This window comes from Felis catus, chromosome C1, assembly GCF_018350175.1.
Source record: "Felis catus isolate Fca126 chromosome C1, F.catus_Fca126_mat1.0, whole genome shotgun sequence".
NCBI classification, from domain to species: domain Eukaryota; kingdom Metazoa; phylum Chordata; class Mammalia; order Carnivora; family Felidae; genus Felis; species Felis catus.
In genome coordinates this window covers 186269431-186296530 of record NC_058375.1, presented here as the reverse complement: position 1 = coordinate 186296530, position 27100 = coordinate 186269431, and the positions used below count along the sequence as shown (strand labels likewise).

The 27100-nt window shown below is 38.2% G+C and overlaps 2 protein-coding genes across 3 annotated transcripts in view; one reads left to right on the top strand and one right to left on the bottom strand.

Moving 5' to 3' along the window:
• The window catches only part of SGO2 (shugoshin 2), a 69483-nt gene extending 64832 nt beyond the window's left edge, over positions 1–4651 (bottom strand). Inside the window, exon 1 of the mRNA XM_019838430.3 lies at positions 4379–4651. The gene's annotated coding sequence lies outside the window, so the exon portion shown is untranslated. The remainder of the gene's footprint in view (positions 1–4378) is intronic.
• Positions 4652–4723: 72 nt separating this feature from the next.
• On the top strand, positions 4724–26892 carry KCTD18 (potassium channel tetramerization domain containing 18). 2 transcript variants are annotated; one of them, XM_006935458.5, is made up of 7 exons: positions 4724–4879; positions 7268–7503; positions 9045–9256; positions 11531–11724; positions 12791–12885; positions 17834–17936; positions 24696–26892. In XM_006935458.5, the coding sequence occupies exons 2-7, from the start codon at positions 7335–7337 to the stop codon at positions 25174–25176; spliced, it is 1254 nt and encodes a 417-aa protein (XP_006935520.2). In that variant the 5' UTR covers positions 4724–4879; positions 7268–7334; the 3' UTR covers positions 25177–26892. The 2 variants fall into 2 exon arrangements, with proteins under 2 accessions (XP_006935520.2, XP_019693992.2); XM_019838433.3 differs by lacking the exon at positions 4724–4879 and adding an exon at positions 4907–5494.
• Positions 26893–27100: the final 208 nt, after the last annotated feature.

The window sequence follows — 27100 nt, the reverse complement described above, 5'->3', positions numbered from 1 at the left end:
GCGGTACACCTGAAATGTAACACTGTATGTCAATTATACATATGTCAATTAAATAAAGTTTAGTATGTAAACCTAAGTAAAATAAAATAAGTATAATATGATATTCTCTGACCACTGCCCCCAATTCTTCCAGCTCACTTACTCTAGTACTCCTATTTAAATAATTCCTTAACTTCATGGAGCTCTCCAATCCATTAACCTCACTACTTTTTTCACTATCCGTCACCAACTCTAGATAGTTATTTCTCTCCTTACCCAGTTTAGAGTCCATTGTCCATCAGGGGAATCAATCACTTACAAACATCCTCAACTCTTTTGCCCCTCTCTCCTTGTATTATATTTCAACCCTAGCTGAGTCCCATTATCATTCTCTAAAATGAAGCTGTTGAATGTTGCTGGATAAAAGTCACATAACTGGAATGATTATCCATGTTAGAATGATTATAATCTTCAAATAGGCTCTCATTCCTTCCTGGCAATCGTTATCATATTTCCATAGAAAGTCTGATTTTTAAATTTCTCAAAATAAATAATCATACTTTATCCTTTCTCAAACCTCATCCATACCTCATCTTCTTTACTGTCAGCCTCTGACCTTGCTTTAGAGTTAATAGAGAAAGTAGAAACCATTCAATCAGAATTTCCTCATTTAACCACTGTGAGATTTACCAGTTCATAGGAACTTTATCTTCTCTGTTTTATCTCCTCTCTGCTCTTATCTAACAGAAAGTCCTCCACCTGTGGAATATTATTCAGCCATGAAAAAGAATGAAATCTTACCATTTGCAATGACATGGATGGAGCTAGAGAATATTATGCTAAGCTCAGTAAGTCAGTCAGAGAAAGACAAATATCATAGGACTTCACTCATGTGTGGAATTTAAGAAACAAAACAAATGAGCAAAGGGGAAAGACAGAGTGAGCAAGAAATAGACTCTTAACTGTGACGAACTGATGGTTATCAGAGGGGAGGTGGGTGGGTGATGGGTGAAATAGGTGATGGGAATTAAGGAGTGCACCTGTTATGATGAGCACAGGTGTTGTATGGAACTGTTGAATCACTATATTATATACCTGAAACAAATATAACACTGTATGTTAACTAACTGGAATTAAAATAAATTTTTTTAAAAGGAAATTACTCCACTTGTGCTGCTCCAAGTACCCTTTTGTCTTCTCAAGTATCATATTCCTTCAGTGGTCCCCTCTTTCCCCTGCACCACCAATCTCTACCTATCCATTGCATCACTCCCACCAGCATAACTTGCTATAGTAACTCTCATCCTAGCTTCTTTCCCTGACCCCGCATCCCACCTTAACTACAGCCCCACTTCTCTCATTCTCTCCACCATACGTCTTCTCTATAGCCAATTTCCCATCTCACATTCACCCTTCAACCCACTTTTATCTGGGCTTGCATCTTCATCACAGCATTGAAACTGCTTTTGTCAAGGTCACCAAGAATGTGTATATTACCAAATCTAATGGACTCTTGACCTCGCAACAGCATTTGACAGAAATGACATTTTCTTCTCTGCCGTTCCATATTCTTCTCCCCTCTGGATTTTCCTTCTAAACCTGAACTCTAAGTATTAGAGACAGTGCTCCATCCTATATCTCATTTACCTGTTCTTTGAATAGGCGATTTTATCCAGTCCCATGGCTTTAAATGCCGATGCCTTCCAAATTCACACCTTTAGCACAGAGCTTCACTCCTGAGCTCCAGATTTATTCAGTTGCTATGTAATCTATTTACTTGGATGTCTAGTAAACATCTCAATCATTAAAGTCCTAATTACAGTTTCTGATCGCTCCCATAAATCACCATTTCAGTAAATGGTACCATCATTCAGTTGGTCAAGCCAACAATTTAGAAGTGATCCTATATTTTCCCTTTCCCATATGTGGCAGCCATGAAAACACATCTCTCAGATCTGATTACAGGGAGCATTACTGACTGATGGCCCCAGTTGCCGTGCTCTGAAATCTATCACCATGATCCAGGCTGCACATCCCACCGACTGCTCCAGCCAGTGACTGAGTGAGACAGGGTCACTAAGACAGTCCCCTTCCCAGGAGACATAGGACTCCTCTGATGGGGGACATTGGCTTGAGGACTCCCTATTGGCTTTCTTGAAAGATTCTTAGTATTGCATCATATCTACAACTTTTCCTACCCATTTTTCCCTGTCTTCCATGAGAGTTGAATCAGCATCCAGTCTAAAGGTTTTCCCAGTCCCCTTCAGAGCCCTCCCTGTTTTTTCCTCACAGATGTCTTACCCAGTAAGTCTTCTGCATGTCTAATCTGACCTTACAGTCTGTTCCTCAAAGAACCTGAACACACCATAGTTGAACTATCAGCAATTTTATGTTATTTCTGTTTCCTAAATATATATCTTGCAGCCATCTACTTTTCTCTATTGCCATCATCACTGAGTAGAAGCTATGCCATTTCTCCCCTGGATTATTGCAACGGTCGCCTAGTCTCATCTTATGCCTCTCCAATCCATTCTCATCACAGTAACAAGAGTGATTTTTTTTTTTAACAGTAAATCAAGCATGCCATTTCCCTGCTTAAAACCTTTCAATGGCTTTCCATTATGCTTAGGGTAAAATTTAAACTCCCTCAACCACCATAAGTACTTTAAAACCTGGCTCCTGCCTATCTTTTTAGCTTCATCTCATATCACCTTCCTCCTTGTCCTCATGCTCACCAAGCTCCAGCCACACTAGTGTCCTTTCTCTTCTTACAAATTGTCAAATCCTTTCCTGCCTTGGGCCTTTTTTGCTTGCTCTCTCTTTTTTATAAATTACTTTTCCCCCCATCTCTTCAGAGGGCAGGCTCATTCTCATCCTTAGTGCTCAACTTGAATGTCCCCTCATCAGCATCCAGGGCCTTCTCCACCCCAGCCATCATCTCCACCAAACATTATCCTATTTCCTCTTAAGTAGTTACCACTATCTGTAACTATTTAGCTTAGTGTCTGTTTCTCCCGCTTGAACAGGAGTAGGCAAAGTATGGCCCATAGGCATCCAATTGTTTCTGCATGGCCCATGATCTAAGAATGGTTTTTACATATTTAAGTGTTTGAAAAAACATTTTTTAAGTTTTTTAATTTATTTGGGGGGGAGGTGCATGCACACAAGCTGAGGAGGGGCAGAGAGGGAGAGAAAGAGAATTCCAAACAGGTTCTGCACCAACCGAGTAGAGCCTGACATGAGGCTCAAACTCTAACTCACAAACGGTGAGATCGTGACCTGAGGTGAAATCAAGAGTCAAACGCTAAACCAACTAAGCCACTCAGGCACCCCTGAAAAAATTTTTTTAAAGAATATTTCACAACACATGAAAATTATGTGAAATTCAAATTTCTGTGTCCACAACTAAAGTTGGAATACAGCCATCCTCATTTATATACTATCTATAACTGCTTTAACACTGCAACAGCAAAGTTGAGTAGGTGTGTATGGCTCACAGAGCCTAATTTACAGAAAAAAGTTTTCTTTATTTAAGTAATCTCTACCCCTAACATGGGGCTGGAACTCCCAACCCTGAGATCATTAGTCACATGCTTTAGGAGGGAGCTAGCCAGGTGCTCCCTAAAGCAATGTTCTGACCCTGGCACTAAAATGCAAGTGGCATGGGGCATTGATTGTCTTGTTCAGTCCATCACTCCTAGTGTGTGGTCCAGGCTAATGCTCAATTTATAGGATGAATCAACCTTACCACTCTCCAGGGACTATTACTATCTGAGGGAGTAGGTGGGCTTACTGGCTTATGTCCTTCTAAGACCCAGAGGAACTGGGAACCAATTATTATTGGCTCTAGAAAAGTACGTTGAAAACAGGACTGTGTTTTATTCATCTTGAAATACCTAGTAAAGTCTTTTGCACAAGGTAGGGTGCTGCTGGAATCTGGAAGAACTCTTTTGGGGTTGTTGTTAAGATAAAATTTTGGGGTTGTTGTCAAGTAAAGGGCTCAGCATAATGTCAGGTGTACGTAAGTGTTCACTAAATGTTTGCTCCTGCCTCAATTTTCCTTGCTGTGATGGGAATAAAAGTGTGGGGTAGTACACAGACTCAAACAAGAATGTTCTTGTGTGAGACGGCTTTGTTTTTTTTTTTTTTTTTTCATTTATTTATTCTCGATGGACAGAGGGAGGCAGAGCGTGAGCATGGAGGGGCAGAGAGAGAGGCACAGAATCAGAAGCAGGCTCCAGGTTCTGAGTTGTCAGCACAGAGCCCGACCTGGGGCTAGAACCCACGAACCATGAGATCCTGACCTGAGCCTAAGTCAGATGCTTAACCAACTGAGTCACCCAGGCGCCCCCGTGTGAAGCAGCTTTGTAAACTACAAACACAACCCGAATGGACTTACCCAAGTGCAGGCAGAATTTTACTAAATCTTGGCAGTGAGCAGCCCAGTTTGGAGCGGAGGGCCTTCACCTGGGAGTCGGAAGACATAATTCTTCCTAACTCTTACCACTTAACTGACCCTGAACAATCGCAACTTCAGTGTCGTTTCTTTTCTTCATGTGTAAAAGCAGCCTTCAAACGGATACCACGTTCCTCAGGGGTCCAGCCGGCGTCTCTCTTCCAGGTCTTGCCCTTCCCTGCAGGCGCTAAGACCCTTCCAAATGGCTCTGCGGGCCCACAGGCTGAGGAGGCCGGAGGGGCGGGACCAGACTGGGGGCGGGGCCTGGAGTCTCCGGGGCGGGGCCTCCCTCGTTCCGGCTGCAGCCGCAGCCCAGCCGGGCCGCACGGGGGCGCCGCTGGGGCCGCGCTGCTCCAAGAGTTGCTGAGCAGCAGAAGAGGCCCTCACTTCCGCGTCGGTCCCCGCGGCGTCCGGCGGCCGCGCCGAGGGCCGGGCTGGCCGCAGGTCAGTCGGGGAGGCCGCCAACCCGGCCCCGCCCGTGCAGAGGACCGGGGCGCCGGGTGGGCCGCGGGCCCGGGAGGCGGCGGGGCGCCCTAAGGAAGGGCCGGATCGCGCCGATAACACGGGCGCCCCGGGCTGCAGGCTCAGGCTTCGGGCCGATTCGGGGACCCCGGGCCGCGGGGACACCGGCGGGGCTTTCGGGTGTCCCAGCCCCTCCCCTTTCGTCCCGCGTCGTGGGAGGAGAGCGAGTCCTTTGAGCAGAGTTTATTAAAGTGGGGTCCGTGGGCGGATCCCCGACCCCATCTGACTTTCTGAACCAGACTGTGTTGTGGCCTGGGAATCTGAATATACATCAAGCGTCTCTGATGGTTTTGATGCAGGTGGTCACAGAACCGCACTTTGGGGGCACTTCCTCAGAGGGCAGGGCATTTCCGACACAGCAGGGAGTCTTAAGTGGGTGCATTGAGGATGGGCCATCGACTGGCCTTGAAATGGTGTTGGATGGTCCTCTGCCTTAGGAGAAACTGACTGAGGCAGGGGTATCTCTTAAATCCTTGCACTAGGGTGCTGCTATGTTCCTGTTGCCACCACTGGAGTCTTCAGATGGACAGATGCTTAGTGAGTAAAGTGCCCCGGTCAGCAGCCTTAGGGATGAAACAGTGCTGAAATAGACAGTGTAGGGTGCAGCAGAAAACTTGGAGCCAGTCCTGCTGACCTGGGGCCGACTCCGCCACTTACCAGCAGGGCAGTCCTAGTGTGGACCCTGCTCACATCACTATTTCTTTCTCCAGTGTCCTCATCTGTCAATAGAGACAGTAATTCCTATCCAATAGGGCTTTTGTGTGAATTAGGTAGTGTCTACCAAGTGTCTCCTGCAGTAACTGTCACATAATAAGCATTGAGCAAATGGGAATTATTGATAGTGATATAGATTCTGTCTTCCTAGAGCTATAGTCTCCCAAACTAGGGATTAAATAGGTGAGAAAAACGTGGAGAGAGGTACACAGTATATTTGGTGGACTGTGCACAGATTCTAACTGGGGGATGCTTGGGAAGGTCATGCAACCTGTGAGATTTGCCTGTGGCTTTGAAGAACAGCTGGATTCCAGGGAGCTGGTAACTGGGGCAGCATGAGCCAGTTCCATCCCATGCTTCAGAGGTGGTTCTCTCACATGGGTCATTGCAGGGCTGCTCCTGGGACTTTGAGGCAGCAAAAGAAGTCATGTTGATAAGTGTTTTCTGAAGGCTAAACTGTTGATCCGTAAGAGTTTCTGTTTACTGACCACGTTTGACACATATTGTTTTTGTCAGACACTGATGGTCTCCTTTCCCCATCTCATTGGAGACTGGCTAAATTAGAGCATCTACAAAAGGATCCTAGTTGATCGCATAGTAAAAGTGAGTTGCCATGAATATAGTTGAGTCTCTTGGTGGCCATTTTGCATTTGCAGTGAAATGCGCAGTCACATCAGGAGTACCTTTTTATCACAGTATTGTTTTAGGTTCCAGAGAAACACCACAGTCACTTGTGGTTCGTCTATCTCCAGAATAGATTAAGAAATCAAGTCCTTAAAACTTCCCTAAAATGAAGAAGCCAGATGATTTAGAGCTGTTATTTGTTGCTCTTTTGGACCAGTCTGGCTACTGGCATACATAGAATTCTGATCTCAGTTGATAAATTATATATTCCTTAGTTACCTAATCTAGGAACTACAATTAGCATTGTTAATAATTTCTGCTTATGTTTCCTTAAATCTACAGAGCCAATATCAATCCTTCAGTATATGCCTTATGGTAAAATTTATATCGTTATAGATAAAATTTATATTGTTATTGAGTACTTACTCTGAGCCAGAGACTGTTCTATGTGCTTTTTATATGTCCTGTTACTCCTCTGATAGTCCTTTGAGGTAGGCCCCATCCCTGGCTCCATTTTATAGATGAGGAAATAGGCAGAAGAAGATAAGTATTTGCCCAAGGTCCCTAGTTAGTGGTAGAGCCTAGTAGCCTAATTCCATGCTACATGTTGACCCCCTCTGCAGTCTAGATAGCTCCCTCAGACTTATTATAGTTTAAAAAGATATGTGAATATCAAAGAACATGAGCAAACCTCACCTTTGCTTTATATGGGACAGACAATGCATTTTCTTGTTAAATTCTTTAAACAGTCATTTCAATAGCTATGATTTGGTTGGTAATAGTTCATCATTTAAAAATACTCTGAACCAAAGTTTTCCAGCTTCTCGGCATATCTCAAACTTCTTTCATGTTATATAAAGTCCTCCAATATTATTAGTGCTGAGCACCTTATTTTAAATCACATTAAGATGTGTTTATTTTATTATCTATTTGGTGTATTATTGGAAATGTGATTGTCCTTTGTTTTTACAGAGGTGGACCAGGACCACCATTATTTTGCAGTTTCTGAAAGCGTTTCAAAGCAAAAATTTAGGTGTTGATGGGAGCAATGGAAGGTCACAAGGCAGAAGAAAAGGTGGTAGATATTCTTCGACTGAATGTGGGTGGCTGTATTTACACAGCCAGACGTGAGTCCTTGTGCCGCTTTAAAGACTCGATGCTGGCATCCATGTTCAGTGGTCGTTTTCCTCTAAAAACAGACGAATCAGGTAAATAACTAAAGTCCATAAAGCATGATCATGAATATTCATTAAAATAGTCTAGTTTAAATTCCCTTTGGTTTTCCTAATTACAATGGAATGTATTAGACTAGTGTAGTAATTATCGAGATCATTAGAGTTGTATGGAGATTTATTAAACACATGAAGAAGTTAAATACCAGTTTCCAGAATCTGTGATGCTGTCACTAAAAGTTGACAAAAAAATCAATGTGTGTTAAGGCCTACCATCACCTAAATATGGGGATTGATTATACTTTGAAAGTTGTTACGTTCGTGCAACTCCATGGGTAACGATATTGCGGCTTCTCTCTGTGTTCTTCAGTTAAAACATTTATTCTCTGGAGAAAGCAGCTGCCCTCATAGTTCACAGGGCAGTCACTGTAGTGTAGAATTAGTGTTAAACTGGCCACCCAGTCTAGATGCGTAGCCTTGTGTGGGCTGATGTGGACTCCTGCAAAAACGTCAGTGCAGTGTACCATCAGTCACCTAGTGGTAGAGGATGGAAAATTGGTCTTCCAGAAGAAACTGTAGAACACAAGGGTAGGGATCTGGGGCTGCTGCTCTTCTTGCTTGGAGTGCTCTGGTATTTGCTTAACCTACTCCCGTTTGTAAAGAAATCTCAACAGTGCAAATAAGTCTTTTTTGCACATCTTTGGTGTTCTGGAGCTCAGAGAACCCACTCTTGCTTCTGTGTCAGAAGAGGGGGTTCAGGGGATCTTAAGCAAGAGTCACTGTTAGTAACCCTGGGTCTTGAGAGATTGCTTTGCCAGCTGGATGGCAGTTGAAAGAATGGAAAACACTGATGGCTGGTGCCCATGTGGGCAGGAAGGTTGTTGGCAAAAAGATAGCAAGCAGGGACTGAGTTTTTCCTCTGCCCCCAAGTTTCACCTCCTTAATCCCTTCTTTTCTAAGCTAACCAAGGGAGAAAAGGAATTATTGAGTAGCCTCACACAGAAGTGTTTTTAAAAATTCTGCTAAATTGTCTAAGAAAGCCTTTTGTCATAAAGTAGTACCAGCATAACATTTCTTTTTTAAAGTTTAGGTTCTCACAGTACAAAGGGACTAACCTATTAAGGCTAAACATACAGTGTGCCTGGAGCTAGGAACCCCGGGTTTACATGTCATTGACACTACAAGTTGACTAACATACAAATATGACATAAATGAGCATGTCCTCATTAGGGAGGAACTCCATACATCTTTCCTGGCCGGGGAGGACTGAGCTTAGGGGTAAAGTTACATTTCAGCAGCAGTCAGACCTCCATGGCTTTTGAGTGGCCATAGCAGGAATATGGTCATTGCATCTAAAATTCCCCCATGGAGCTCAGAATACATTTTCCTATATGGTAGGTGAGAATACAGAGGATCACCAAGTATGGCTAAACCCATTTGAACACTAGTTATTAACTTTTTTGTGAGAAAGAAACATTTCTAATTGTAGAGGTCTGCAGTCTGATTTTAGTTTGACATGTTGAAACTTTATGGTCATATGTATCTATGCAGTGATTTTTGAACTGGATGTTTTCTAGGGGCTTGTGTTATTGACCGTGATGGACATCTATTTAAATATCTCTTGGATTATCTTCATGGAGAAGTTCACATTCCCACAGATGAGCAAACCCGTGTTGCTCTGCAGGAAGAGGCTGATTATTTTGGCATCCCGTATCCATACAGCCTGTCTGACCACTTGGCCAATGAAATGGAGACATATTCTTTAAGGTCAAATATAGAACTTAAAAAGGTCTTGGCATTTTCTTAAGTTTTAAAAAAGTACATACGTATACATATATATATGTTTTTATACACAAAGCAATGTGTGTTATTTTGCATAGCCTGTGTTGCCATGAAAACCAAACATGAGAAAGTTACTTTTTCTAATTTTGAAGACACATTTCTTAATTACTGATCTTTTGAAGGCCCAAATTCTATGTTCTAGGAAAGTGTATTACATTGCCACTCAAAGGTTTGTAGTTTTTTTATTTCTCATTGGAGATTTAATACCTTTTGATGGCTTTTTTAATAGAAATATTCTGCTCTTTAGGTTCTTTGTAAATAAAGAGCAATATTGTAGTATGTAAGAGTATAGTGGTATTTTATTTACTGAAATGACTTTTTAAAGAATGGTCACAAAAATAAAAGATTGTAGAAAATCTACCTGATTTAATAAGTGTAGCAGTTTGTTACTAAATTAAAACATTGGTTTGATTAATTCACTTTGAGATCAGTAAATATTTTTAAAAGATATTTCTCCTTTAAATCACATTTTAAAGATCTTTACATGAAAGATCTTGAAAAACTTCATTACCTATTTTTGTCTTACTGATAAGTATTATATTTGCTTTTAGTACCTTTGGGCATCTAAGAAATTTTTTTTCCCTAGATGATTAATAGTAGTGAAAACTGACCTGAATTGGGTTTGATTTGGGTATCAGTTTAGGAGAGCAAGCTGACAGGATGGTTATTAGGAGTGTAACATGAAGAGACAGTTGATTTGGTTCCAGATTGTCTTCAGGAATTTGCATGGTTGTATGGGTTTTGCTACTGAAGTTATATAGAAATTGAGTTGTCAAACAGTTCTAGGGTGCTGTTTGCCACATCTGCAGAATAGGGCTAAGAAATCCTGACTGGAAAGCTGGAGTGGGTTGACATTCATCTTCTGAAGTCTCAACTGTAGTCTTTTGATTTCTGATTTGTACGCAAAGAGGACATAGCATGTGTACATTGACTGTGTCAGCCAACACATATTTATCTCAAATGTTTTTGGTATATAGAGCACTGCTCTTGGACTGTGTGGGACACAAAGAAATATGACATACAGTTAGACAGCAATATTAAATGAAAAATGTAAGACATGTTAGAGTCCTATTTTCATTCACTGAGTCAGTAAATATTAGGCATCTCCTTTGTGTCAGGCACTATTCCAGGCACTTGGGATACAACACAAAACAAACAAAAGTGCCTGTCCTCAGGGCCCTCACAGGAATAATGCTGTTTCTCTCAGGGAAGGCCCTTGGGCACTCGGCTGGGTGAAGCACTCCAGCTCTGTTTCCCTTAGCACCTCCTAGGCTCACGTGGTTATAGTTATCCTATGTGCTGATGGCTTATTGACTGTCTTTAAATTTCCTAGAAGTTTATTTATTTATTTTGAGAGAGAGAGCGAGAGCGAGCACTCTGAGGAGGGGCAGAGAGAGAGAGAGGGAGAGAGAGAACCCCAAGCAGGCTCTGCACTACCAGCGCAAATCCTGACATGGGGCTCAATCTCACAAACCATGAGTCATGACCCAAGCTAAAATCAAGAGTCAGATGCCCAACTGATTAAGCCACCCAGGTGCCCCAACTGTCTGTCTTTTACATTAGCTATAAAATTCTGGAAGGTCTGGGATCCTGTCTTTTGCTCATCATTATATCTATAGGACCTTCGTGCTCAACCACGTTAGTAACTTCTTAATATTCAAGAGAATGAATGAATAGGTAGATAAACGCCAAAGGAGTTCTTAGAGTTTGCACTGATTTGTATATCTTTCAGTGGAAAAGAACAAGTTAATCTGGTTAATTCATGATTGGATTTGGAGTAAAAAAAAAAATCAACTATGGGGCTTAGTCAGTAGAAGGTGAAAGGAATATTGAGTCAAATGGGAAACTGGGGGGAAAATAAAAGGAAAAGAAAAAGGTCTGACTCTTAATCATATGAAGATTTTAAAATTAAAAGTAATGTTGATAGTGAGGCTAAAGGAGGAGGAAAGAAAATACAGCTTCCATGTGGAAGAGGATTCTCTAGATGAAAAGGTGTTGGGTTTTTGGGTGGTGCTTTTTGTGATTTACCCCACCCCCATGCCAAATTCAACAAAAGCATGTTTGGTTTTTCAAGGTGTAAAGACCAGGCTGAAATTTATCATCTTTTTATTTCCCTTATGACCAACTGAAATTGCAGCTTTACATGAAAGTAATAGAACCAAATTCATTTCTATTTTACTCCAGAATTAAATTCAAATTTTGTATATTTTTTTTGCTCCAGGCTTTAACAGACTTCTGTGATTCATATGGTTTAGTTTGCAATAAGCCAACAGTTTGGGTTCTCCACTATCTTAACACATCTGGTGCAAGCTGTGAGAGTAGAATTATTGGTGTATATTCCACAAAAACTGATGGAACAGATGCTATTGATAAGCAGCTGGGAGGAAGAATTCACAGTAAAAGCATTTTTAAAAGGTATGCCCATATTTAAATATGAAAGGGAACAGAATAAAGTTTTGGTCTCTTGTAAGAGGTGTTACTGAATGGAATATGTGGTTGACTAGAAAAGATCTTCATTCAACACTTGGCAACACACAGAGTGAGCTCTTACAGCTGTTGAGACAAGCCTGCTTCAAGGAGATTGTAATTAAGACCACTTCACATATATGTAAACTATGGGACATCCACAGTGGTCTACTACATTGCCTCTCACCTGGGAGTGGGCATCAAAGTCCCCTAACAGGCCATGTCTGGCTGTCCTCCCCTAGACCATAGTCCAGGAACAGAAGCACTGCCTAGAAGTCAGCAGCCCTGCTGAGTGGCACAGGACTGGCATGTGCCTCGGTGTCCTGTTCTGAGAAATGAAGGACTTCCCTGGTCCCTATCAGCTTTAAAATCCGATGACTTGAATGTAAAATTCTTAAGGGTTATTCTCTTAATATTTTTTTTGTAAACTGACTTAACACAGCGGTCAATTCACATTACGGTTGTTTTTGTTTGTTTGTTTTTCTAATTCTCTGGGTGGTTGGATTGGGTCACATATTAGTGACTAATGAATGATCACATGAACTTGCTTTTTTAGGTGACTAAATATGTCATCATTTTCTGAATTCTTTGCAGGATGGTTATATAAGATATATGAGTGCCTGGAACAGTGCTATGAAAGTTTTAGTCAAAGTTGAATCTTTTAAAATTTTCCTGGAGTTAGGTAATTTTTTTTAGAAAACCTATTTCTACAGATTTGTTGATTTGTCTGTACAGTCTATATTGTGGAATTAACAAGTACTTTACCACATTAAAAAGAGATTGAATATAGGTTAGTATATGAGTATAGTATATTATACTCATAGATATAATCTATAGTATATTATTATCTATATATGTCCTTAAGAGTTGCAGAAGAACAACTATTCAATGCCAACATATTTTTTCCCTTAATTAACAAGTATTTGGTAGTATATCGAGTATTAGCTGTATATATATACACACACACATACATTCATACTTCGTATGTTTTCATCATCTTTTGCAATATTTCTAGAGAGGCGGGGAATAATGTTCAGTACATTTGGAGCTATTATTCAGTAGCTGAATTGAAGAAAATGATGGATGCCTTTGATGCCTGGGAAGGAAAAGGTATAGTACAATTCTTTTATTTCATGGCAGAAGGTAGACTTTCCCATAATAAGACAAAGTGAGTTCAATTGCTGCATTTTTCTTTTTTGAGAAAGTATTTCTTTGTAAGGTCAAGACATTTGTCACTTCAAAGTATGTTGATTGAGACAATTTACTTAAAAATCTTTAGACCCCATGAGTTGCTAGATATTACTAATAGTTTATAATCCAGTAACCTAAAAAATAGTTTATAATTTTAGCATCTGTTATGCTTATTTAGTTCAATTCAACAGGAATTTATTTAGCATCCACTTTGTACCTAGCATTGTCCTTACTTTGAAATTTGACTATTTTTACCAAGCTTCTTATATCATTTCATAATAACAATGCTGTTTAATATTCAGTGTGATAAGTAGTTTACATTCAGTAACTCTTAGTCTTAAAACAATTCTGGATGTTGTTTACCATTTTATCGATGAGAAAACTGAGTCTTAGGCCATGCCACTTGCTTATGGATCACAGAGCATTAGCTGTTCTATGCCTAAGTTTTTTTCCTTATTTAACAAGTATGTATTGAGTGTCTATTAGGTGCAAACACTCTAAGTTCTAAAATTGGGTCCGCAAATAAATAAGACACATGTTGGTCCTCAAATAGTCCTAAAAGCTGGTAGAGACAGACATTGCAAGTCACAAAAGATTGCATACAAGGACAGGAGGGGGGTTTAAAAAAACTCTTCATCACCTGCTTCTCTTCAGGTAGGGTGCTAGTACCAACCTTTCTTTCCTCAACTTTGCACCTCTCACTTTTCCTCTTCCCCGCCCCCCCCCCCAGATTACACCCCTCAGGCAGATAGAAAAAAGTGCTATTCTCTTTAAGCTTTTTATCTTAGATTTAATTGACTTTGAGACACTTAGGCTTAAGTTGAGGAACAAACCCCCTGGTGTTCTCTGTGTCTCCTATTGTGCCTCTGGACTGGCAGACTGCCCAGAAGGCTTCGGGAGAGCCCTGGCTGGTCTTCTTTCTCCACTGACTCGGGAAGCTGAAGTGAAGAGCTGGGATCACTGACTTAAAGAGTGTGAGACTGATTTTAACTTTTTAATAAGCAGGTAATGAAGTATCATGGGTATTTAACACAGTTCTGGAAGGCCTACGGAAAGCCATTAGACAAGAAACAGAAGTGAGAGAAAGAAATATTGGAAGGAAGGAGATAGTTATTTGTGGAGAGTATGTCTTTTTAGAAAACCCAAAGGAATCAACTAAAGGTATCTTATAAGTGATGAGTTTAGTAGACCAAACCAGCTGGATACAATGTAAGTAAACACAAAGATCAGCTTACTTATGATAGATTAGTTAGAAATCATAGGGGAAAATCCCATTTACAATGGCAATAAACAACAAAATAACTAGGATGACCTATCAAGAAATACTTGAGTCTTTTATGAAGAAAACTACTAAAATATATTCATCCATTCATCAATTCATCCATCCATCTATAAAAAAAGAAGACATGAAGAGTATAGTAAGACCTACCATGTTCCCAAACAGGAAATCTATTCAGATAGATTTTATAATATTCATTATAAAGATATCAGTTTTTCTCAGATCAAATTATAGGTTTAACACAATCCCTACCAACACATCAGTGGAACCCTTTGGCCATCTTGAGGAAATGATTCTAATATTCCTTGAAAGAATAAAGCAGTGAAATAGCCAAGAACATTTTGGAGAGCAGAAGTCATCAGAGAAATGAATCTAACTATGTGATAGTAAAAATACTATATATAGATTTGTGATAGTAAGAACCATATGTTTCTGGTACAAGAATAAATGCAAAGATCAGGAGTAAACCCCAATGAAATTATAAGAATAAAAATGCTATGTGATAAGGAGTATTAAATATCAATGAAAAAAGATGGATGATTTAATATGAAATTGAGAAATATGCTTAGGAGAAAACAGAATTTTAACCTCATGTCACTTATCAAAATAATCCCAGGTGAATTTATGGATGAAAAATGAAGCTATAATAAACTATAATGAAAGTTAAACAAATAACTGATTTCTTAAAAGGGAAATAAATCATAAAAGACAAAGATGAATAAATCATAAAAGACAAAGATGAATAAAAATGATTACATAATATTTAATATAGCTTTAAAACAAAAAAGTATAAAAAAATTAAAAGGCTAATAAAAACTTGGATAAAAATATTACATTAACTGGACAAAGAATATCCTTAAAATAGAGAGGATTTAAATTGATTAGAAAACCAACTCAATGCCTATTATAAATAAATGTGCAAGGTTCATGACCACAAAATTTTCAGGAAAGGAAATCAGCACGTGGCAGGAGGTTCAAACTCATTATTTATCAGTGAAATATGTATTAAATGAGAACTATTTTTTACATACCAGATTAGTAAAGATCTCATGCATTGTTGGCAGGAGTAACAATTAATACTACTGTGTTGGGAAGTAATTTATCATTACATATTGATAGCATCAGAACTGTTCATATTCTTTGACCTGATAATTCTACTTCTAGATATGACCAAATGCAGATAAAGGTTTATGAACAAAGTGTTCAATTAAGCATTATTTATAATAGAGAAAAAATAAAAACAATATAAATGTCTATGATAGAAGGTTAAATACATATTGGCACATCTATGGGAAACTGATGAGCAATAGCTATTAAAATTATTTTGAATAATTTTTTACATACATGAATGCCCCTGATACAATAAGAAATTATCAAAAGCAGGAAAACAAATTAAATGTAAAGTGTATTCAGTAATGTGCATATCTATGAATGAGAGAAAGACTGGAATCAGATTCACTGAAGTGTCATGAATCATGATTCCTAGTTTCAGGATTAGAAGTGATCTTGATTTTTTTTTTAATATATACTTTTCTATATTATCCAAGTTTTATACAATGAAAGTGAATTATTTTATAGGAAGGCAAAAATAAAAGTTTTAAAAAGAAACTGTGGCATATCTATATATTGGAATACTACACAGCAATAAAAAGAAATGATCATTAATGCATATATCAACATGGATGAATCTTCAAAATATCAATGCTAGAGAAACCAGACACAGAAGGGTACATACTGTTATGATCCCATTTGTATGACACCCCTGAAATGGTAAAACTATGGAATGGAGGGGAAGGCATCAATAGCAAAGGGGTACATGGGAAATCTGGGGGTGATAGAAATGTTCTATGTCTTGATTGTGGCTATAATTATGACTGTATACATTTATCAAAACTCATTGAAGTGAGTACTTTAAAAGGGTGAATTTTATTTTATGTAAATTATCTCAATAAACCTGAGTTAAAAATAAACAAACAAACCTTAATGGATGGGATTTGGGAATGTTTTTGTAGCAGCAGTATGTTTGGGAGCATGATCAAGCAGTTCCAGAAAATTATTGTCTTAAAATTAGGTCCATAGGCTCTGTGAGTATTGGATATATCTGTTACATATACTAATTTATATGTCCAGCTTGCTAAGTTGGTTAATATTTATTACTAAACCTTTAATGATTAAAAAACAAGACACCAGGGGTGCCTGGATGGCTCAGTCAGCTGAGCATCTGACTTGCTTTCAGCTCAGGTCATGGTCCCAGGATCATGGGATCAAGCCCCAAATCAGATTCTGTCCTGAGCATGAAGCCTGCTTAAGATTCTCTCTCTCTCCCTCTGCCCCTTTCCCCTGCTCGTGCTCTCACTCTCTTTCTCTCGAAACAAAACAAAAACAAAAAACCACATACCTACGACACCATATCCATTCTTGGGACTTCAAAGTTATTTTTAAAAAAATGTGAACCAATTTTTATTCAACATTTTTAAGCCTTTTTTAATGCATCTACATATAATTTTTTATGATTCTTTAAAAATTGGGGTGAAATTCACATAATATAGAATTAAAGTATAGACTTCAGTGGCATTTACTACATTAACAATGTTGTATAACCACCATCTCTGTCTCGTTCTAAAACATTTTCATCATCCCACAAGGAAACCCAGTACCTGTTAAGCAGTTACTCCCCATTCCCTTCTCTCCTCAGCCCCTGGCAACCACCAGTCTGCTTTCTGTTTCATTGCATTAGCCTGTTCTGGATATTTCATGTAACTGGAATCATACAATATATGATGTATTGTGTCTGGCTTTTTAACTCAGGATAACATTTTTGAGGTTCATAAAAATACATTTCAAACTTTCATTGAGAAACTTCTCAGATTTAAAAGTTAAAATGAGTTTGACCACAATCTTGGCCTAACACACTACCCTAACAGTGATAGTTCATATTCATATAGTGGTCAAAGGAAATTTACAGTAGTTCACAAAATTTACCTGATTTGATGAGTGCTGCAATCCAATGATGTTGACATGGCAAGTGTTAAGACCGTCATTGTCCAATCCTTGCACTGCTGACAACACTAGAATTTATAAAATAAAGGCACCAAGCATCTGTTAAGCGCTTAGTCTGTTATAGGCCCTATACTAAGCATTTTGCACTTATTTACTTGTTTAATCATCACAACAAACCTATGAAGTATATACTGTTATTGTAATTTTACAGATGAGAAAATTTAGACATGGAAAGTTAAGTAACTTTCACAAGGTCGCATGATTAGTGAGTGATAGAAGTGGGATTCAGACCCAGGCAGTCTTGGCTCCAGAGCCTGTGCCTTTAACTCATCTGCCCAGAACCCATATAATGATCTACTAATTATCAGTAGTAGATCTGGGGCTGGTAGCCAGAAATTCCCTAGGCCTGGGTTATGAGTTATCCCACTATTGCCTTGTTTCTTCATGGGAACACTTCCTGCATACACCTGCTTTCTTCAAATGGGAGGCATGAATCTCAAACTCTTTCTGCTTAGTCTTACACAAAAGTGTTGCTGAACCTTTTGCAGTGGACAGTGGCTCTCTTAATTATGCCTTTTGATCTTCCAGGTGTTAGCTACTGGCGGGTGCCTCATGAGCTGATAGAATGTTGGACTCTGGAAGAGCGGCCTTTACTTGGAAGCCTGCGTCACATGGCCCCAATTCGAAAGAGGTTATTTGTGTTCTGTTGATATTGTTTTTTGTTTAAATCTGTGATGTATTTTTACTGCCTTTACTGGGGAAATGAATAATGGTTCTTGATCTTACTAAGTTTATTAGTCACCTAGGTGAGTATTCTGCATTACCATCAAAATATAAATCTTGATAAATTCAAAGTTTCCAAAACTATGTAAAAACTGGAAATAATTCTCTAAAACTGAGTTACAGTATGTTCTTTTTGGGAGAATGTGATTTTAAGAATACTAGTGGACATAGTAAGAATGCTGTGGTAAGTATTTTTCCCTACAGAAGTAAAATCCTAGGCTTTATTGGCAGTAGCCAAAAAAATTATTTGTTAGACTTAATATTTGAAATTTCCTGTGACTTATTCTGAATTCCTTTCTCCTTCCTATTACCACCAATAGTATTTTTATTTAATGGTATTTTCTTGTATTTTCTGAAATTATTATCAAATTCAGTCCACATCTGTGCTTTTGACTGTACTTTAAATACATTTAAAATCATACTTATTTTTCATTATCTGGGTATCATTCATGGTTTTTAGATGTTCTGATTTCTTGATCATCTGTTGTGAATTTGATTCAGTGCCCCTATAGAATCTGTGACTGCTTTTTTCTTTTTTTTTTTCCTTTTGGATCTTTCATAGAAATGCAGAGAATTTTCTTCAGTTTTTAATAGTTAATTATCTCTGGTTAAAACATCTTTTTTTTTTTCTTAAAGGCCCTCATTTTATTATCAATATTTATTTTGCTTTTTGAACTTACAGTTAGCAAATACTGTTTGGGTCCAGAGCAGTGGTTCTCAACTGAGGGCAGTTTTGTCCCACAGGGGATATTTGACAATGTTTAGAGACACTGTGGGGTGGGGGATGCTACTAGCATCTAGTAAGTAGAGGCCAGGGATGCTGCTAAACATCCTAGAATGCATTGAGCAGCCTCTACAACAAAGATATATCCAACCAAAAATGGCAATAGAGCTAAGTTGGAGAAATCTTGGTCAAGACTCTAGTAGAAGATGTGGGCAGAAAACAAAGCAAGCAGGGATGGTTTTATGGAGATTCTCCTCTGCGTTAATTATTCTTTCCTCTGGGGTTTATTAAGCATTATTTTTGATTCATGGATAGGATAATGATAATGATAACTTAGAAACAATTGTGAGGTCCTGAAGAATCATTTGCTTCACCTGAGAAAATTTAGTTATGTTCAGTAGAGTTTTAGGGTTGAATATATTATATTTGCATTCTTTATTACATGTCAGTTTTCAAATCGCCATGTCATTATGATCCTATTTCCAAGATCAAAATTCATTATGTTATATTTATTTGCCTGTGAAAATATACCCACACTGATAAAAGGGAGAAAAATTGGAGGATTCCCATTATACTTCCTGTTCAGAAGGTGAAACTGATGCAAACAGTGGCAGGAGCAGGCAGGATTTCGACAGTGGTTGTTTGACAGTTTTAAGGTCATTTCCTTAAACCTTAATATCATACTGGCTCTTTACAGATATTGAACCATCCTTGCATCCCTGGAATAAATCTCACTTGATCACGGTATATGATCCTTTTAATGTATTGTTGAATATGGTTTACTAATATTTTGTTGAGTATTATTGCATTTCTGTTCACCAGCGATATTGGCCTGTAATTTTCTCTTCTTGTGGCATTCTTGTCTGGTTTTAGTATCAGGGTTATCCTGGTCTCATAAAAATAATTTGGACGCATTCCCTCCTCTTCTGTTGTGTGGAAGAGTTTGAGAAGGATTGGTATCAAATCTTCTTCAAATGTTTGGTAGAATTTACTAGTGAAACCTTCTGGTCCTGGACTTTTGTTTACTGGGAGGTGTTTTGCTTTGTTTTATTGTTTTTTAAGTTTATTTATTTATTTTGAGAGAGAGAACATGAGTGGGGGAGGAAAAGAGAGAGTGAGAGAGAGAGAGAGAGAGAGAGAGAGAGAGAGAGAGATTCCCAAGCAGCTCCATGCTTGTCAACACAGAGCCCAACATGGGGCTCAAACCCATGAACTGTGAGATCATGACCTGAGCTGAAATCAAGAGTTGGATCCTTAACTGACTGAGTCACCCAGGAGTCCCTGTTTTTTTTTTTTTTTTTTTTTTTGTTTGTTTGTTTTAAGTAAGTTCTAGGCCCTACATGGAGCTTGAACTCACAATCCCAAGATCAGGAGTTGCATGTTCCACTGACTGAGCCAGCCAGGTGCCCCAGGAGCTTTCTCATTACTGATTCAATCTCCTTACTAATAATTGGTCTGTTCAGATTGTCGATTTCATCATGAGTCAGTCTTGGTAGGTTGTATATTTCTAGGAATTAAAAAAAATTCGTCCTTTTTTTTTTAATTGAAGTATAGTTGACATACAATGTTATATTAGTTTCACGTGTACAACAGAATGAATTAATGATTTTATATATTATGCAGTGCTCACTATGATAAGTGTAGTAACATCATACAGTGTTACTATAATGTTATTGATTATATTCCCTATGCTGTGCTTCATCCCCATGACTTATTTTATAACTAGAAGTTCGTAACTCTTAATCCCTTAGGAATTTATCCGTCTGGTCTAGTTTGTTGGTGTGTAATTAGTCACAGTAAGCTCTTACGATCCTTTGTATTTCCGTGGTATTAGTTGTAACACCTCTTCATTTCTGATTTTATTTGAGTCCTCTCTCCTTTTTCTTAGTGAGTTTTCTTAGTGAGTTTTCTTAAAGGTTTGTCAATTTTGTTTATCTTTTTAGAACTGGCTCTTAGTTTCATTGATCTTTTCTATTGTCTTTATAGTCTCTATTTCATCTACTTCTGTTCTAACTGTTCTAATCTTTTATTTATTTATTTATTTAACATTTATTTATCTTTGAGAGACAGAGAGAGACAGAGCACGAATGGGGGAGAGGCAGAGAGAGAGGGAGACACAGAATCCGAAGCAGGCTCCAGACTCTGAGCTGTTAGCACAAAGCCCGATGTGGGGCTCGAACCCACAAACCATGAGATCATGACATGAGCTGAAGTTGCACACTTAATTGACTGAGCCACCCAGGTGCCAGCCTGCTCCAATCTTTATTTCTTTCCTTCTACTAATGATGTGTAGTTGCCACTCAGCTATTCTTTAGGGTTTTTTTTTTTTTTTTATGAGGAAATTGTTCCATATGTAGCTGTAGACTCAGTGTATTTGTGGGAGGAGATAAATTCAAGATTTTCCTACATCACCATCATGAACAGAAACCTATCATATGGTTTTGATATCGTATTGAAAATCATATGATCCTCTCAATAGATGCAGAAAAAGCATTTGACAAAATTCAACAATTTATGATAAAAACTCTCAACAAAGTGGGTATAGAGGGACTGCACTTCAACATAATAAAGTCCATATATGACAAGCCCACACCTAGCATCATACTGTATGGTGAAAAGCTGATAGCTTTTCCTCTAAGGTCAGGAACAAGACAAGGATACCCACTTTCATCACTTATATTCAACATAGTATTGGAAGCCCTAGCTAGAGCATTTAGGCAAGAAAAAGAAATAAAGGGAATCCAAATTAGAAAGGAAGTAACAGGCGCCTGGGTGGCACAGTTGGTTAAGCATCCAACTCTTGATTTTGGCTCAGGTCATGATCTTATGTTTCGTGAGCTTGAGTCCCGCATTAGGCTCTGATTGGCTCCACTTGAGATTCTCTCTCTGCCCGTCCCTTGCTCATGCTCTTTTTCTCAAAAATAAATAAATAAACATTAAAAAAAAAAAAGGAAGTAGAACTGTCACTATTTGCAGGTAGCATGATATATATAAAAAAAATTACATCAAAACTGCTAGAATTAATAAAGAAATTCAGTAAATTTGCAGGATACAAAATTAATATACAAAAATCATTTATATACACTAATGAACTATCAGAAAGAGAAATTCAGAAAACAGTCCCATTTACAACTGCACCAAAAAGAATAAAATATCTAGGAATAAATTTAACCAAGGAGGTGAAAAACCTATGTATTGAAAACTGTAAGACATTAATGAAAGAAATTGAAGAGAACATAAATAAATGGAAAAATATTTTGTCTTCATGGACTGGAAGAATTAACATTATAAAAATATCCATACTACCCAAAGAATTCTATAGATTCAATGCAATCCCTATCAAAATTCGAATGGCATTTTTTATAGAAATAGAACAAACAATCCTCAAATTTGTATGGAACCAGAAAAGATCCTGAATAACCAAAGCAATCTTGAAAAAGAAGAACAAAGCTGGAAAACTCATGGTCCATAGTCCCCCCTTACCCACAGGGGATACATTCCAAGACTTCCAGTGGATGCCTGAAACTGTATAGTACTGAACTTTGAATGTACTATGTTTTTTCCAACACATACATACCTGTGGTAAAATTTATTTTTTTAAATTAGGCACAGTAAGAGAGTAATAACAGTAACTCAATAAAATAGAACAATTGTTAACAATATACATAATAAATATATGTGAATGTGGTCTTTCAAAATATTGTACTATACTCACCCTTCTTCTTGAGATGATGTAAGATGATAAAATCCCTGTGATGAGATGAAGTGACGTGAATGATACAGACATTATGACACAGCATTAGGCTACTACTGACCTTCTGATGATAGAAGAAGGATCATCTGCTTCCAGGCGATGGTCATCTGTGGGTAACTTAAACTGCAGAAAGTGAAACTGTGGGGGGGGGGGCTACTGTATATTACAAAACTGTAATAATTAAAACAGTATGGTTCTGGCATAAAAACAGACACATAGACCAATGGAACAGAATAGAAAGCCCAGAAATAAACCCACACATATTGGTCAAGTAATGTACACAAAAACAGCCAAGAATATATAGTGGGGAAGGGACAGTCTCTTTTGGTGTTGGGAAAACTGGATATCCACATGCAAAAGAATGAAACTTTTGCGTGGATCCCTATCTTGCACCATACACAAAAATTAACTCAAAATGGACGAAAACAGAGGCAGTAAGTTCCTTGACATAGGTCTTGGCAATGATTTTTTGTATCTGACACAAAAAGCAAAAGCAACAAAGGCAAAAATAAGTGGGACTACATCAAACTAAGACTTCTGCACAGCAAAGGAAACCATCAAAATCAAAAGACTATCTATTGAGTGGGAGAAAATATTTGCAAATAATATTATCTGATAAGGAACTAATGTCCAAAATATATAAAGAACTCATACAACTCAAAAGCAAAAAATAAAATAAAATAAAATTTTAAAAAAGGGCAGAAAATCTGAATAGACATCATTCTGAAGAAGACATACGGATGACCAACAGGTACATGAAAAGATGCTCAACGTCAATAATCATCAAGGAAATGTGAATCAAACCCACAATGAGATATCACCTTAGACCTGTTAGAATGGCTATTATAAAAAAGACAGGAAATAACAAATGTTGGCAAGGATGTGGAGAAAAGGGAACCCTTCTGCTCTTATTGTGGGAATGTAAACTGGTGCAGCCACTATGGAAAATAGTTGGAGGTTCTTCAAAAATTTAAAGGTAGAACTACCCTATGACCCAGCAATTTCACTTCTGGACATTTATCCAAAGAAAATGCAAAGAGCAACTTGAATACTTCATTGCAGTATTGTTTACAATATGGAAAAACCTAAGTGTCAATTGATGGATGAATGGATAAAGAAGATGTGGTATATATATATAAAGGAGTATTACTCAGCTATAAAGCATGAAATCTTGCCATTTGTGACAACATGGATGGACCTCCATGGCATTATGTTAAGTGAAATAAGTCAAAGGAAGACAAATATCATGTGTTCTTTGTTTTTTCATAAATGAAAGTAAAATGAAGTAAATAAATGAAGTAAAAAAAAATTCAAGCTGGTAGATACAGAGAACTGATTGGTGATTGCCAGAGGCAGGAGTGGGGGAGGGGGAGAAATGGGTAAACTAGTTTTTTGGTTTTTTTTTTTTTTTTAATTTAAATAAATTGAATTTTTTTTAATTAAAAAAAAAAACATTGTCTTCCATTTAGACTTTTTATAATGAATGGCAAACTCAATTCAGGAATCTTTTAAGTTTTGTCTAATACTTCTTAAATTGAAAAAGCATCTAACTATACCATGGGTTTGACCATTCTAGCAGTTCCCAAAATGCATTTCACAGAATGCTAATTTTACTGGGTGCCAAAGGCTGCATTACAGATCCATATTGGGAAATATGGATGCAACAAAATTAAATAGGTGTCTTTACTTTAGACCTCAGAACCTTTATTAACTTTCAAGAGGAGAGTAAAATATGCAACAGCATTTCTCAAAGAGTTTATGAAACAGTAAATTTTCTCAGTAAATCAACTGTTGTTCTGGGGGGGGGGAACCCTAACTTGAGATCATCCTGGTTATCATCTGGATCACTGTGAGGATTCTTAGGAACCAAGTGATATACTATATAATTCTAATGTAACATGCCAAATCTTAATTTGTCGTTGGCATTAACATGGTGATTTTATTTTATTTTAGAAAACATTATGGTGATTTTAATAGTTCAAATTCAAGTAGAAACAATCTTTTGTAAACTTGGTAATTTACTTATTGACCTTGGTGGGAGACGAGATGAAGTACCTGATCCCTCTAAACCTCTTGACTCAAATTCTTGATGAAAACGATTTTCCTCACCCTGAAGATAAACTTTGCGGACGTTTTCAGGAGTTACCAAACCTGTAAATGCTGACATTGACATGCTTCTGTATCCACAGGCGACTGATAGCTTTCAATGAAGAAGAAGAAGAAGAAGTGAACTGTAAGACTGGTCCTAAACCAGTCCGATTTCTGGGCCCTTCCACCAGCACCCAAATTAAAGTCAAGAACTCGGCGTCGGTCCGAGTGTCTCCGGCCAGCGCCCTCCACTCCTCAGGCGGAAAGGCAGCGCAGCGTTCTGCGTCGCCAAAGGCCCCGTCGTCGGTGGGCACCGTGCTGCCAGGCCAGCCCCAGGCTTCCCGTGGGGCCAGGAGCACTGCTGAAAACGGAGCCGCACACCCACCTCCGGCCAAGGTCCTGCTCTCAGACAAGAAAGCCACCCCGCCGCGAGTGATAAAACTGAAGCGAACTCCACTGTGCGCCGCCGGGCCTTCCCCGCCAGCCGGGGGAGCATCGCGACCCGCGGAATCCCCAGCGCCGCCCCCGGAAGACCCTGACGCGCACGCGCGGACTGAAAACGGGCGGGGCCAGGCTGATTGACAGAAAAGTGGGTTCTTGACCTCCAGCTCGCCTCTCGGAGCGCCCGACCCGTGTGGTGCAAATAAGTGGCGCTGTTCTTGGTGCAGTAGAGGTGAAAGCTTATGCTGGTCTTTAGGATCGTTATGGGAAAAATGAAGTGAGTCAAGTAGGAATGGAGGAAGGAAGCTTTAAGTGGTTGAGCCTATCTTTACTTTTCATTTTCCTTACTTTGACATGGTTTGTCTACTGATAGTTTGAATTTCAGGGTGGTTTTGTTGGGTTTTTGGGTTTTTTTTTTTTTTTTTGATGGTTAATCCGTATTAAGGCAACAAAACAGCACAGTACAATAAAACAGTACAGCAGAACCATCACTAGAGAAGTCTACTTTGTTGCTGAGTAATTACAGACTTTAGGCTCTTTTGTAATGTTACTCATTGCTGCCCAGGGCCAAGAGTGGGATTAGTATTCCCGTCTGCTGAAACAGAATAAGAGAGGGTGGCGTTAATGCTTCCATGCGCTGTGTCCCAGCCAAGAGAGATTTGAGAGAAAATGTGCACCAAGGTGACCCCCCCCCCCCCCCCGGTTACTTTCAGTCTCAAAAGCCGTCATGAAAAGATATGAGGAGGAAAAAAAAGAGTAATTGAAGATCACACTTTGACTCAAAGTATTTTCTTTCCTAGATTGTTTTTTTTCTTTGTCTTTTCTGGTAGCAGATTTATTTATACATCACAAGATATCTTGGAATGAGAACCATATAACATGTCTTCAGAATGAATTGTTAAAATGTTTTAATTTGAATAAGTGAAGTTTTGAAAGTACTTTGAAAAAGAAGTTAAACATTAACTTTCAACTAAAGTTACTATTTGTTTCTCAGGAATGACCACTGAAGAGTCATTCTGACCATATAATATGATTTTTATGCATAAAATTCCCATTTAACTTGAACTTAATATTTTTAAACAATCTTTTAATTAATCCTCTATTTTTTCACAACTATTCAGTTGTATGTGTTTACTTTTACATGTTAAGTTTTATAATTGGATCCCATATTTCTGCCTTCAGTAAGCAGTATGCCTACAGTGTATTAAAAATAAGTCCATAAAGCAGGGTACTTTTTACTCAATGCTTATCATTGTACTTGCATTACTTTGAAAGAGTGAATATACTCAAAACATTACTTTTTACAAAATAAAGTAAAACTTTTCCATAAAAAGTAACATTTTCTGTGACTATACTTTTTTTTAAGTCCTAGAGCCCATTGGTAGCATGAGAGCTTGTTTGTTTATGTAGGTTATCTATTTCTGGTTTCCAAATTTCTTTATTCCCTAGATAATGTATGAAATAATTAAACAAATTTTGTATACCTATTCAAATACCAGCAGCCTTTTAAAATAGGTGTTTTATCTGGCTAGAAAAAAAATGAATATATAACTGATGGTTCATGAACTACATTTCCCTGTAGAATATAAAAAATACTTAGTCACCTTGAAAAATACTATTATAAAGACTCTAAGCATTCTGAAAATCAAAGATCATAGTGAATTTTGAGAACTTCCATTTAGGACATTACTAGTATTGCTTGATCTCGGATATCTTGAATTACCGATTCATATAAGAATATTTTATACCAAGGTACCAGTAGATTTGCTTGATGGAGGGTTGACACAAACCTTCAATCTGTAAAAAAAAAATGCAGTATCTATGAAGCACAATAAAGCAAAGTGCAATTAAAAGAGGTTTGCCTGTACTCATGGGTGTTTCTGCGAATAGCCTTCTTTTCTTTGCCTCTAACAGTTTAAAGGAAGTCTATTTAGCACATCTAGTCTTTGTAAGAAGGGGGTTTTTGGAACAGCTACTAGGCCATGGTGCAGCCAAGGTGGAAAGAGACAAATGGTCCCTGATGGACCATGGGTAGCAAGAGTCAAAGTCAAATTCAGAATGCTCA

Excerpts from the sequence above, each read along its gene's own strand:
- KCTD18 (XM_006935458.5), top strand. The coding sequence starts at position 7,335 with ATGGGAGCAATGGAAGGTCACAAGGCAGAAGAAAAGGTGGTAGATATT. Across the intron at positions 7,504-9,044 it reads TCTAAAAACAGACGAATCAG|GGGCTTGTGTTATTGACCGT; the intron begins GTAAATAACTAA and ends GATGTTTTCTAG. Across the intron at positions 12,886-17,833 it reads TGATGCCTGGGAAGGAAAAG|GTGTTAGCTACTGGCGGGTG; the intron begins GTATAGTACAAT and ends TTGATCTTCCAG.